Source organism: Zerene cesonia, chromosome 17 (assembly GCF_012273895.1).
Source record: "Zerene cesonia ecotype Mississippi chromosome 17, Zerene_cesonia_1.1, whole genome shotgun sequence".
Lineage (NCBI taxonomy): Eukaryota > Metazoa > Arthropoda > Insecta > Lepidoptera > Pieridae > Zerene > Zerene cesonia.
Window position 1 is genome coordinate 10,584,938 of NC_052118.1, and position 12,460 is coordinate 10,597,397.

At 47.9% G+C, this 12,460-nt stretch overlaps 1 protein-coding gene across 1 annotated transcript in view; it reads left to right on the top strand.

Annotated features, from left to right (window-relative positions):
- Positions 1 to 12,460, top strand: part of LOC119833406 (fat-like cadherin-related tumor suppressor homolog) — a 50,907-nt gene that overhangs the window by 30,332 nt on the left and 8,115 nt on the right. The window contains exons 18-32 of the mRNA XM_038357397.1: positions 113 to 245; positions 413 to 634; positions 1,263 to 1,286; positions 2,020 to 2,256; positions 3,121 to 3,336; positions 4,272 to 4,681; positions 4,801 to 4,953; positions 5,354 to 5,657; positions 6,376 to 6,690; positions 6,986 to 7,144; positions 8,604 to 8,878; positions 9,012 to 9,270; positions 9,465 to 9,634; positions 10,164 to 10,385; positions 10,471 to 12,459. Of these exons, the coding sequence (XP_038213325.1) occupies positions 113 to 245; positions 413 to 634; positions 1,263 to 1,286; positions 2,020 to 2,256; positions 3,121 to 3,336; positions 4,272 to 4,681; positions 4,801 to 4,953; positions 5,354 to 5,657; positions 6,376 to 6,690; positions 6,986 to 7,144; positions 8,604 to 8,878; positions 9,012 to 9,270; positions 9,465 to 9,634; positions 10,164 to 10,385; positions 10,471 to 12,459 (5,088 nt within the window). The remainder of the gene's footprint in view (positions 1 to 112; positions 246 to 412; positions 635 to 1,262; positions 1,287 to 2,019; positions 2,257 to 3,120; positions 3,337 to 4,271; positions 4,682 to 4,800; positions 4,954 to 5,353; positions 5,658 to 6,375; positions 6,691 to 6,985; positions 7,145 to 8,603; positions 8,879 to 9,011; positions 9,271 to 9,464; positions 9,635 to 10,163; positions 10,386 to 10,470; position 12,460) is intronic.

The window sequence follows — 12,460 nt, forward strand, 5'->3', positions numbered from 1 at the left end:
AAAGCTCTTTGTTTTAATCAATATATTCATATAATATCGGAAGCAATCGTATTTGAGATTACAATTGAGCTTTTGCTAATAACAATGATTGCAACATCGAATTATCTTACAGGTGCGTTATGAAATGAAGCGAGGACACGGCGAGCTATTCCGCGTCGACCGGCGCTCCGGCCTCATCTCGCTGAAGCAGACTCTGGACGCGCACAACCAGCTGTACTCGCTCGTCATAGCCGCTTTCGACGGAGGTACTGTGGAGCTGACCTTTATTTTATCGAATTTGAAATCACAAGGCACAACGTCCGTAACTATCGCTGGTGTCGATCAGATTTAATTATATAATATATATAATAATAATATTATAGCGGTTTCGCCGATTAACTTGAAACTGTTATAAATGGTTTTGTGGTCGCAGGCGTGCCGGCGTGCGGCGCGGAGGCGGAGGTGGCGGTGCGCGTGTGGGCGGGCGGCGCGGCGCCCCGCTGGGAGCGCGCGCGCGAGGCGCGGGCGGCGCGCGAGGACGCCGCGCCCGGCGCGCCGCTGGGCCCGCCGCTGCAGGCGCGCTCGCCGCTCGCCCGCCAGCTCATCTACACGCTGCGCGACGCGCCCGACCTCTTCGAGATACACTTCGACACCGGTGAGCGCCCGCCCGCTGCCGACCCGCCGCCGCGTTCCGTGCTCCTCGATAGCCATGGATATCTCAATATAAGGAGATCGGCCGAACCGCCGCGTAGTGTCACACGTGTACGCCCAGCGGGCATACAATACTGCCGAGTCAAATCATGGTTTATATCCCTCACTACTTTCCCTACTTGACAACCTCGAGTAAATGCGCAGTTAATAGTGCATAGGTAATTTAATGTTCAAATCTTGAAATGTAGTGCGGTCGCTGCTCGCGTATGACAATTAAAAAGTTTTATATGTTTAATAGTTTTTCGTATACAGTTATGGTATTTTTTCCAATCTCATCAAATATTGTAGCTCCAATCAATTAATTTCTAACGAAAAATGTTTCATTTACATTATTAATTATCCATTTATGTTAACACAAATCTTACTGAATATTATCATATTATTATTTGTGAGAGCGTTGTGTGCGTTTGTAGACTCGGCGACACTAAAACTTCGTAAGATTTGACCGATCTCATTATATTTATATATCTATGTGGATAGTGCAGAGTTTATCGAGTCCCATGTGAGCTCGGACCGCTAAGGGGCGCTCCGCCCCACCGCCGTCACACTAACGCATTCGTTTTGTCCCGCAGCCCGCGACGGGGGGACTGGCCCGTGTGAGTATAGGCCGTTATTGCTTGGTTGCGTTCTCATCGTAGCGTGTGGAATCGGCTGATTCATTTACCTCGTTTGAGATATCCATAATTTGGTCCATTTAATCCGACCTCTGTACGCTTTCAAATAATTTATTCCGCATTTTATCCCGAAATATCCCGACTCAATTGTTTCACGCATCTTCAATATATAATCGCACAAACTAATTATTTAGATATTTATTGTTTGTATAATTGTAACAATTACATAATATTATTTTTCATTTTATTTAAGCTTTTGAGGTTTGAGCTGCTTAACGCTTGTTTTTTTTTATATCCTTATATCTAAATCTTGAGTGATTAGTCTTTATCTTTGAATTCGTTTAGTTACTATCCCAGGCAAGCAAATAAAAGGGGATAACCAAAAATACGTTCTAAAATTATCACAAGGTAGTAAAAATGAAGTCTTTCACCGATCACCGTGTTTGTCTCGTGGGATTCGACATCACATTTTTTTAAATGGGAGATTAACTATCATCTAGGTCTGGCATGGTTTACGTGTAAATAAACCACACCTTCATACGTACATTTCATTCGCACCGAAGCTTACAAAATATCGTTTGGTAACAATATGCGCTTAGCTGTTTCGCTCGTGGCGCCGGTTCGCTGGTTCGCTGCTCGGCTCGCTCACTCGAACAAGAAGCGAACCGGCGCCACGAGCGACGCTGGCCGAGAGCTGACCGGGCCGCGCGCGCAGGCACGCTGGTGGCGACGGGCGCGCTGGACTACGAGACGGCGCGCTCGCACGCGCTCACCGTGCGCGCCACGGACGGCGTGACGGGCGCCTACGCGGACCTGGCGCTCACGCTCGAGGTGCTGGACGTCAACGACTGCGCGCCCGAGTTCGCGCAGGACGAGTACCGCGCGCACGTCTCCGAGGCCGCGGCCGTGGGTGACCTCGTCCTGCAGGTCGTTGCCACCGACCTGGACACTGGTAATTGTTTACGTTTTACGCGGTCCATGCGTCCGACTAGAACCGTGTGACATAGACTTATGGATATTACAATATTATAAGGTATTTTATTAATTGAATATCTCACTGTATTAAAAATTGTATTGCTCGTAATTATCAGTAGGATTAATTAGTAATTAATAATAATTAATTAATACTTAATATAAAAAGAAACATAGTAGGAAGTAGGATTATAAAGCTAAGGAGTTTGTTTGTTTGTTTGTTTGAACGCACTTATCTCAGGAAGTATTGGTCCGATTTGAAAAATTCTTTCAGTGTTAGAGAGCCCGTGCAAGCCGGGGCGGACCGCTAGTCCTACTATCGTACTAATATTATAAATAAACTTTCTCAAGCTCCGCGTTATAAGTCGTGCAATAGAACAAACATGAAAGTAAGAAAATGAAAATGATTATTAAATGTTTTATAAAATATTAAGCATAATTTCGCCCTCCTACTACAAATAGATAAGTAGGCTAGCAAGCTTTCATACTCTGTTCGCGCGGATAATAAAGGAACATGTTATAAGAATTCGTTTAAGAATTAAAAGTTGAAAAATATTTTAAGATAATATGTAGGTATGTAGCAGGAGAGGATCGGTATCCTAAGTAAACTGAACTTGACCGTTGAACCATCTATTTACTACCTACCAGCGGAACATAACGGGCAGACGATACGGTAATGTTAAAACATTTACGCCGATCTGATAACAAACACACAGAAGCTTTCTTAGGTCTCAAGACAATCGAGTTGAAATTAGTTAAACCGAACAATTTTGGATCCATGAAATCTATGAATATGATGTAAGCAGGACAATTTTACAAAGACGTGATGTCGTTTCTACCGCAGGCGACAACGGTGACATAACATACTCGCTGTCTGCGTGGGGCGGGCAGGCGGGCGGCGCGGAGGACGCGGCGCCCTTCGCCGTGGACAGCGGGTCGGGCGCCGTGCGCGTGGCCGCGCCGCTGGACCGCGAGCGCCGCGCCGCGCACCACCTGCTGCTCACCGCCACCGACCGCGGCCAGCCGCCGCTCTACACCACCGCGCACTTGTTCATTACGGGTTGGTCTCGAGCCGTTCGCTCGTTCGCCACTTTATGTTTCATTTTTAAATATATACATACCGCATATGAATAAACATTTTCATGTACATTAAAGTTTGTCTCGAATTTACGGAACTAAGTGATAGATTGATACATTTTTACAAATCATTAAAGTCACATTTTATTTGGTGCTAGTATTGGCCCGCGGCTTCGCAAGCATTAAATTCGGTGTAGTTTAATAGATGTTAAAGAAAGAAAGAAAAAATATTTACATTAATAATTAATAATACAACAAGCAGTGGTGGCTCAGTGGTCAGGACCTGGGACTTTAAAATCTATAAGTCGGGATTCGAGACCAGGCGAGCGTGCAAGAAATAAATTGATGTTTCAATTTATCTGCACATGTAGATTTCATCACCACTACTTGAAATGGTGAAGGAAAACATCTTGAGGAAACTTGCATGTCCAAGAATCACAAATTTCGACGATATGTGACATCTGCCAACCCGCACTTGGCCAGCGTGGTGGATAATAGCCTGAACTCCCATAGGAGGCCTGTGTCCCAGCGATGGGAACATATATGGGGGGATGAGAATGATGATGATGATGATTATATAGCCTATGTTATTAACATTGATACAATACTGAATAAGTAACATTGAGACACTTTTGTAAATATATAAATAAAAAAGGGTCATTCGATAGGTCTTGAAAATTATGGGGTCTAAAACAAGAGGTGTTGTGAATGTCCGAATTTACTATGTTTTAATTTAATGTGTTATGTTTTAAAACTTATAGTTGTATGAAATAAAGTATTGATCAATCGTCGTGTGTACACGATAAGATTACATATATGTTGTATTGTGTAGCACACCTTATGTGGCAATTTCTGTTTAAATCGGGGATAAAGGGATCGAATTAGAGTTGACACTGTAACTGGTCGTACACAACACAGTGGACGACGTGAACGACAACGCGCCGCGCATGGAGCGCAGCGTGGTGACGGCGCTGGTGTCGGAGGAGGCGGCGCGCGGCACGGCCGTGGCGCGCGCGGCCGCGTGGGACCCGGACGAAGCGGACGCGCCGCGCCTGCGCTACGCGCTGCAGGGCGCGCCCGAGCGCCGCGCGCTGGCCGTGCACCCGCTCACGGGCGTGCTCACGCTCACCGACCCGCGCGCCTGGAACGCCAGCGGCGCGCGCTCGCTCGACTCGCTCAACGTGTCCGTGTCGGATGGCGCGCGCGCCGCCTTCTCCCGGGTCAAGCTGTCGCTGGCGCCGGCCAACCGCGCGCCGCCGCACTTTCCTCATCTCGTGCACGAGGCTCGGGCTCTCGAAAATCAACCGCCGCCTTTGCTGCTGACTACAGTGAGCTATCATTTCACTTATCATTTTTTTTTACGCCTTTAGGCGAAATACGATATGGACCAAGTCTAAAATATAGTGCTAATATAGTGGTTTTGTTTAATGCCTACCTATATTTTTAGGTGAAAGCATATGACGATGATGCCGGTGAATATGGTGCCATCACTTATTCAATTCCATCGGCGAAGCTACGAGAGACGTTCTCGATAGACGCCAACAGCGGCGCTCTCAGCACTCGTGTGCCGCTGGATAGAGAGACGCGTGCTGAGTGGGAGGTAATGTCGGTTATAAAAGATCAAGATAGTTTTCATTTACTATGTGTATAACTCTCTCTCACAAATTAGAGCGTTTTGGGCATCCGAGGAACCCCTCTCAAACTGCTAAGAGATATAAACCGCACCCCAAGAGTAAAGTTTAAAATCTTCTGAGCCGTATTGATGTGATTCCTTTCGGTGTACCCTCGGGTAGTATCCTTGGCCCGACTCTGCTTCATGTTTTTTTACCTTACTATTGAAGGTGGTTAGATCATCTCTTCATGGAACTCGTTGTAATCAAATACTAAACTAGGTCACTCAATTACACACCTAACTCACACTTAAAACTTTTTCTTACTTACCTGCTTCTTTAACGTCTTAGACAGAAATAATACACGCTTCTCTCACGTGCACTAACTAGGTGCCAGTGATGGCGAGCGACGGCGGCGGGCTGGTGCGGCACACGGCGGTGCGCGTGCGCGTGGGCGACGCCAACGACAACGCGCCCGCGTTCCCGCTGCGCGAGTACCGCGCCGCCGCGCGCGCCGACCGCGCGCCGCTCGCGCCCTTCCTCTCGCTGTCGGCCGGCGACGCCGACGCGGGCGAGAACGCGCGCCTCGTCTACTCGCTCTACGAGGGCGAGCTGCGCTCCGACGCCGCCGGCCTCTTCGCGGTCGACCCGCTCACTGGGGCGCTGTCCTTCGCTCGCAATGCTTCCGCCTACGGTAAGGCCCTTCCCGAAAGACAAAGACCTTTTCGAGTGTAAAGAGTAATTATTATTAATTACTTGACACTGGTTGCATAAAGATAGACGAATTAAATGTACGCAGTACGTGCGAGTGTTAGAATATATCGCTATATTAATGATGTGTGTCACTTTTCGTTGAGACTTAACAACAATCTATTAGCTAGATACTCATGTATTTAAAAGTTTAGTTTTTTCGTTTATGACGTATCGTTGACGCAGCTTTATATGTATAAAAAATAATAATTTATTCAACAACAATGGAATTCAGAAGATAAAATAAGTATTGTTAACGAAAAAACTGAAAACGCCTGCAAACATTTCCTCATAAAGTAAAGATTAGTCACGCAGCTACAACAAAAGAAACAGTATTTGAGAGCATCAAATACTGTTTCTTGTGTTGAAGGTGAGTAATTAACTTTCTTCTATAATTCTTGATATATGAGCCTTGATCCCCATAGACTCAATAACCATCTCCTAAACACAGATAATCTAAACTTAAGTAAATAATAAAGTTCGTTAACTACAGATAATATAAAGTAAAAGAAAACTACGATACTATGTATTATCGACTTACAATTAGTGCAGCATTTTTTATATGTTGTTCATATAATATTTATGATTCGAGATTTATCGATCGATAGGGTGGAATAGTTTGTAAGTAATCATTTTTGTAATCGTACGGGGTGGGCGCACAGCGGGGCGCACGCTGCAGGTGTGGGTGCGCGCGCGCGACGGCGGCGGGCTGTCGGGCGAGGCGGCCGTGCGCGTGGCCGTGCTGCGCGCGGGGCAGAGCGCGCCGCGCGTGGCGCCGCCGCCGCCCGACCTGTTCCTGCCCGAGGACGCGGCGCCGGGCACGCTCATCGCCGAGCTGCGCGCGCCGGCCGGCCCGCCGCCGCGCCTGCGCCTGGCGCCGCCCGCCGCGCGCGCCGACCTGTTCGCGCTCGACGCGGCCGGCCGCCTCGTGCTCGCCGCGCCGCTCGACCGCGAGACGGCGCAGGAACACGTCATAGGTGACCGACGCTTGCTCCATATACGATTTAGCGTAGTTCGTTTGAGGTGTATGAGTTCGATGATTACGGTGTAGGCGTACTTTTGTGCATAATATTTAGTGTGTATGCATAAAAATTAATAATATTTAAGCCAGGATTGAGCCAGGTGTATAATACCTATAAATATTTATAAATACGAAAACAAATGATCCCATTTATTTAAAATACTATCAGCTCCGCTAATGGTTATAGGTCTCCTTCTTGGTTTCCAATTGTTTTCCTACCTAACTACATTTTGAATTTACGTTATGTACAGGCATAATAGCGGAAGACGAGGGCAGTCCAGCGGTGGGCGTGATGGTGACGACGCGCTTGCACGTGCTGGACGTGAACGAATTCGCGCCTGAATTCCACTCGCAGCCCTACGTGCTGCACCTCGCCGAGAACACGCCTCCGCACTCTTCCATACTGCAACGTAAGGATCATAGCGTTTGCCTTATTACCATTACCGATAATACCATACCCAATATTAGTACCTATCTCATAACTGGGATGATTCCCAATAGTGAACAGAATGATACACGGAGGGTACTTTGAACGCTTTATCTTTTTATCTTTATCTTCATCTTTATCTTAAAAAAAGAATATATAAAGTAAATAGAACAATATTATAAAAGTTATTTAAAAATATTAATAATTCTATATATGTAGATCAATCCTAAGTACTTCTGAACACGCGTAAAAAACTTAAGGAAGAAAAATCCTTCGTAGTCTTTCACTATGTCACTTGATAATGAATCCAACAATGCCTCAAAAGTTACGTGTAAACTATTTGCCAAGTAGCACAACGCGCCACCCATATTTCTTTCTCGTTGTGTTGTCCATTCCCTTTACGATGATTTTTAATTGTTAATACTTCCCTAAATTATGGTGCTTTACCATCAGTATGGAAACAAACTAGAATTATATCCTTTGTGTGTTGTGTACATAAGAGGGGGAATTGTGAAATTATTTCAAACTATCTCAGATCATCCGTCCAATCTCTATTTATTGTATTTATCTATACATATGTGTAATTAAATCGTAGGAAGGTCAAAACTGTACATTGAATATTTTTTTAAAGAATACTTGTCGCGTGATCTACAATCGATATCGAAGCAAAATAATTTCTGTCTGATTGTCTGTATGTATGTCTGGGCTGGCAAAAAGCAGTGATGGCTCATTGGTGAGAACCTCGGACTTCAAAATTTTAAGTCGGAGTTCCAGACCGGGCGAGCGTGCAGCAAATAAATTGATTTTTCAATTTATCTGCACATGTGAATAACATCACCACTGCTTAAAATGGTGAAGGAAAACATCGTGAGGAAACCGGCATGTCCAAGAAGCAAAAAGTTCGACGACATGTGACATCTGCCAACCCGCACTTGGCCAGCGTGGTGGATTCTGGCCTGAAACCTCATAGGAGGCATGTGTCCCAACAGTAGGAACATGTATGGGCTGATGATGATGATGTCTGGGAAACTAACATAGTACTGCATGCATTTACTTCAAATTTACTACATATAACTTGTTACATACATATTATCACGCTGTCACCTACGGGGAGAAGCTGTGGATATTTTCTTTGCTTCGATATAAACACAGATACTCATGTCATAACTAATTAAGGGTTGAATAGAACATTTGCCCTGATAACTAAAGTACATGCGGACAATGTCACGAGCAACAGCTAGTTATCTTATAATATTGTTATCGACCGCGCGAACTCGACTCCGTCATTCACGTGCCTTGTGGCCCATTTTTTTATTCTTACGCATTTTCTTACACTTTCTCATTTTCAGTTTTAGTAAGTTTCTACAGGTGTAGAGGTTACCAAATATATGAATCGGACTATTTAAAAACATATCACATATTTTGCCTTGTTTCTATTTCAGTGATGGCGGATGACCCGGATTCCGGGTCGAACGGCGAGGTGCGCTTCTCGCTGGCGGAGGGCGAGGAGGCGGCGCCGTTCGCGGTGGAGGCGCACAGCGGCTGGGTGCGCACCACGGCGGCGCTGGACCGCGAGGCGCGCGCCGAGTACCGGCTGGCGCTGCTGGCCGCCGACCAGGCCGCCGCGCCGCGCGCCGCCCGCGGCTCGCTCGTCGTGCGCCTCGTCGACTACAACGACTGCCCGCCGCGCTTCACGCAGGAGACCTACGCCGCCGAGGTGAGTGCCGGTTTCGTTTTAAGAAATTTTATTATAAAAAAATTACAATTTAGTGCAGCACCGGCAGGAAGAACCACGCTTTTCTTTATGCAAATTGCTTGACAGAATACAGAACGCTGAATTTGTTACGTAGGTCCGCGAGGACGCGGCGGCGGGCACGGTGGTGACGCGCGTGCGCGTGCGCGACGCGGACGCGGGCGGCGCCGCGCTGGCCTACTTCGTGGCGGGCGGCGACGCGCGCGCGCGCTTCCAGCTGCGGCCCTCGGGCGAGCTGTTCGTGGCGCGGCCCCTCGACCGCGAGGCCGAGCCCGCTTACTCGCTCACCGTGGCCGCCACGGACGGCAAGTTCACCGCCTTCGCAGCCGTGCACGTCGTCGTCCTCGACGTTAACGGTACGCCTTAGATATCTAAATAAGAGGAGATAGGTCAAGTCGCTGAAGTTTTAGTGAGTCCTGGTGTCGCTAAATAAAGAAACGCACACCCCGCACTCACAAATAATAACAAGCGACGCTCACATATCTCATCGAGTTGACAACATAATAGGATTCTCATTACATGTATGTGTATGCCCGCCCCGCCCCCGCAGACAACCCGCCGTACTGCGTGCGGCACCGGCTGCGCGCGCGCCTGCGCGAGGACGCGGCGCGCGGCGCGCGGGTGGCCGCGCTGCTCACGCGCGACGCCGACGAGCCGCACAACGCGCGCCTGCGATACTTCCTCACCGGCGACTACGCTGACCACTTCGCGATCAATAAAGTACGTATTCACTTATTTATTTATATTTGGAAATCGAGCGATCTGACTACACATTTTTACTATAAAGAGAGAATTAGCAAAGTGCAGATTCAACAGATTATTAGTTTTAATACCTTTTGCCAGATACTTTTTTATATGGATCGAATACCTATTTATTAAGTTCTATTTATTTTATGAATAAACTAGCTGCACCCGGCAAACGCTGTTCTGCTTTACTCTTATCGTTTAGTGGTATGAAAAATAGATGTTAGCCGATTCTCAGACCTACCCAATATGCTTACCAAATTTCAGAGGAATCGGTCAAGCCGTTTCGGAGGAGTATAGAGACTAACATTGTGACACGAGAATTTTATATTTAAGATGCACTGCTATTTCATAGACATGTACCGACTGAGTCGAGTCTGTTGCTATACTGATCTTGAGGTATTATTACTTATTGTATGTATAAATCTTCTGTATGACTACGACAAATACGAATATGCTTAGTTTATACTATGTCGTATTCATTAAATTAAATAAAAAATGACAGGAAACCGGGGTGATAACAGTCGCAAGTGAACTGGATCGCGAAAGTGTTCAACGATATCGTCTGGTGGCGCACGCGCAAGACCGCGAGCGAACCGACTGGGCTTGCAGCTCCGACCTCGAGATCGAGCTGGACGATGTAAATGACAACGCACCGCGCTTTTCCGCTTCCCTATACAGCGTCACTTTACCCGAAGATGCAGAAATCGGCACGCTCGTTGCGAAGGTAAGAGAGAGAACTCAAACCTGTAATCGCATATATTCTCAAGTTTTAAAAAGAAATTACAAAAGGAACCTCGGTAATATTTCAGGTTCACGCGTCCGATGCCGACCTCGGAGAAAACCGTCTCGTTAGATATTCTTTCGTGGAAGAAAACGAGTGGTTCGAGCTAGCGGCAGAGAGCGGCATCATCACGCTGCGCGCGCCGCTGGACCGCGAGACGCAGGCCGAGCTGCGCGTGAGCGTGCGCGCGCGCGACGCGGGCCGCCCGCCGCGCTCCGCCACGGCCGCCGTGCGCCTCACCGTCGCCGACGTCAACGACAACCCGCCCGAGTTCGAGCTGCGCAAGTACGCGGCCGCCGTGCCCGAGCTCGACGCGCCCGGCACCGAGGTGCTGCGCGTGCGCGCCACCTCGCGCGACGCCGGCGTCAACGCGGACGTCTTCTACTCTCTGGTGGGAGGGGACGACCGCGACGACTTCGCGGTCGATCGGACTTCCGGCGTGCTGTCCATCGCGCGCCCGCTGGACTACGAACGCCGAAAAGAATACTATCTGACGGTCCAGGCGGTGGACGGCGGCACGCCCCCCCTGAGCGATCACGCCACCGTGAACATCACCGTGAGTGACAGCAACGACAATGCGCCCGTTTTCTCCCAGTTATCGTACGGTGCACGGGTGAAAGAAGACGCCTCGCCCGGGACGCGGGTGTTACAAGTGATCGCCAATGACGCCGACGCCGGAGACAATGGCCGCATCGCGTATTCGATCACCCGCGGCGATAAAGAGGGCCATTTCACTATTGACGTGGACACTGGCTACGTATCCGTGCTGACTCCACTCGACCGAGAGACTACGCCTGCCTATATTTTAGAAGTACGCGCAAGAGATCGCGGTGTTCCCGCTTTAGAGTCGACTTCCCTGATCAATGTCGAGGTCATAGATGCGAATGATAATCCACCTTTGTTCACTCAAAGTAATTACACTGCAGTGGTTCAAGAAGATAAACCTTTGGGTCATCCGATACTTAAATTTATAGTCAATGATGCAGATGCGCCTCCAAACGGTTCACCTTATACTTTTGATTTTCAATCCGGTAATGAAATAGGTGCCTTTAGATTAGAACAAGATGGCTATTTAAGATCCGCTACCCGATTTAATCATCGTATTAAAGATCACTATGTACTCCAGGTGCGGGTGTTTGATAATGGAACTCCCCCTCTCTATTCAGATGCGTGGGTGTACATAAAGATAATCGAAGAATCTCAATATCCACCTGTGGTCACACCTTTAGAAATCATTGTTAATTCGTATCTAGATGAATTTCCTGGAGGCATTATCGGAAGAGTATTTGCATCGGATCGTGACGCATATGATACCCTGAAATATTCATTAACTCCCATGGACGGAGCGACCTACCCAATCATAGATCTTTTTGAAATCGATCACAATGACGGGACATTAAGGGCGGCTCCCCGTTTAGATATAGGTGATTACAGGCTTAACGTCACAGTGGATGACGGAAAATTTAAAGGCTTCGCTATTGTTAAGATTTCAATCCTTTTAATTTCTGATGAGATGCTTGCACAAGCTGTCATAGTACGATTTCGGGAAGTGACTGATCGTGACTTCATTCTAAGCCATCGTAAAGGTTTTAACAAGGCTGTTAGAGAAGCGACTGAATGTCAACCTGGAGATGTATTCATTGTGAGCGTACAACCTTCTGACGAAGGAATTAAGACTCATTCACCGCGAGAGAAAAGACAAATTGCCCAAGATTTAGACGTCGCTTTTGCCGTGCGTTCACCAGGCATCGACGGTTTTTTACCTGCTGATACCTTGCGCCGCCGTCTTCATGCGCATCTTGAAAGACTAGAAGAGCGAACACGACTAGTGGTAGAAGAGCTGGTCCGCGCTACTTGTGGCGGTTGCGTGCACGGTGCGTGCACCGAACGCGTTGAGCTGCAAGCGGCCGTCCAGCGCGTTGTCGCTACAGACGTCATATCTCTCGTCGCACCGGCGCATCGACTACGCGGCGAGTGCTCTTGTACCAGAGGCTTCACCGGAGAACGTTGCGAGAATA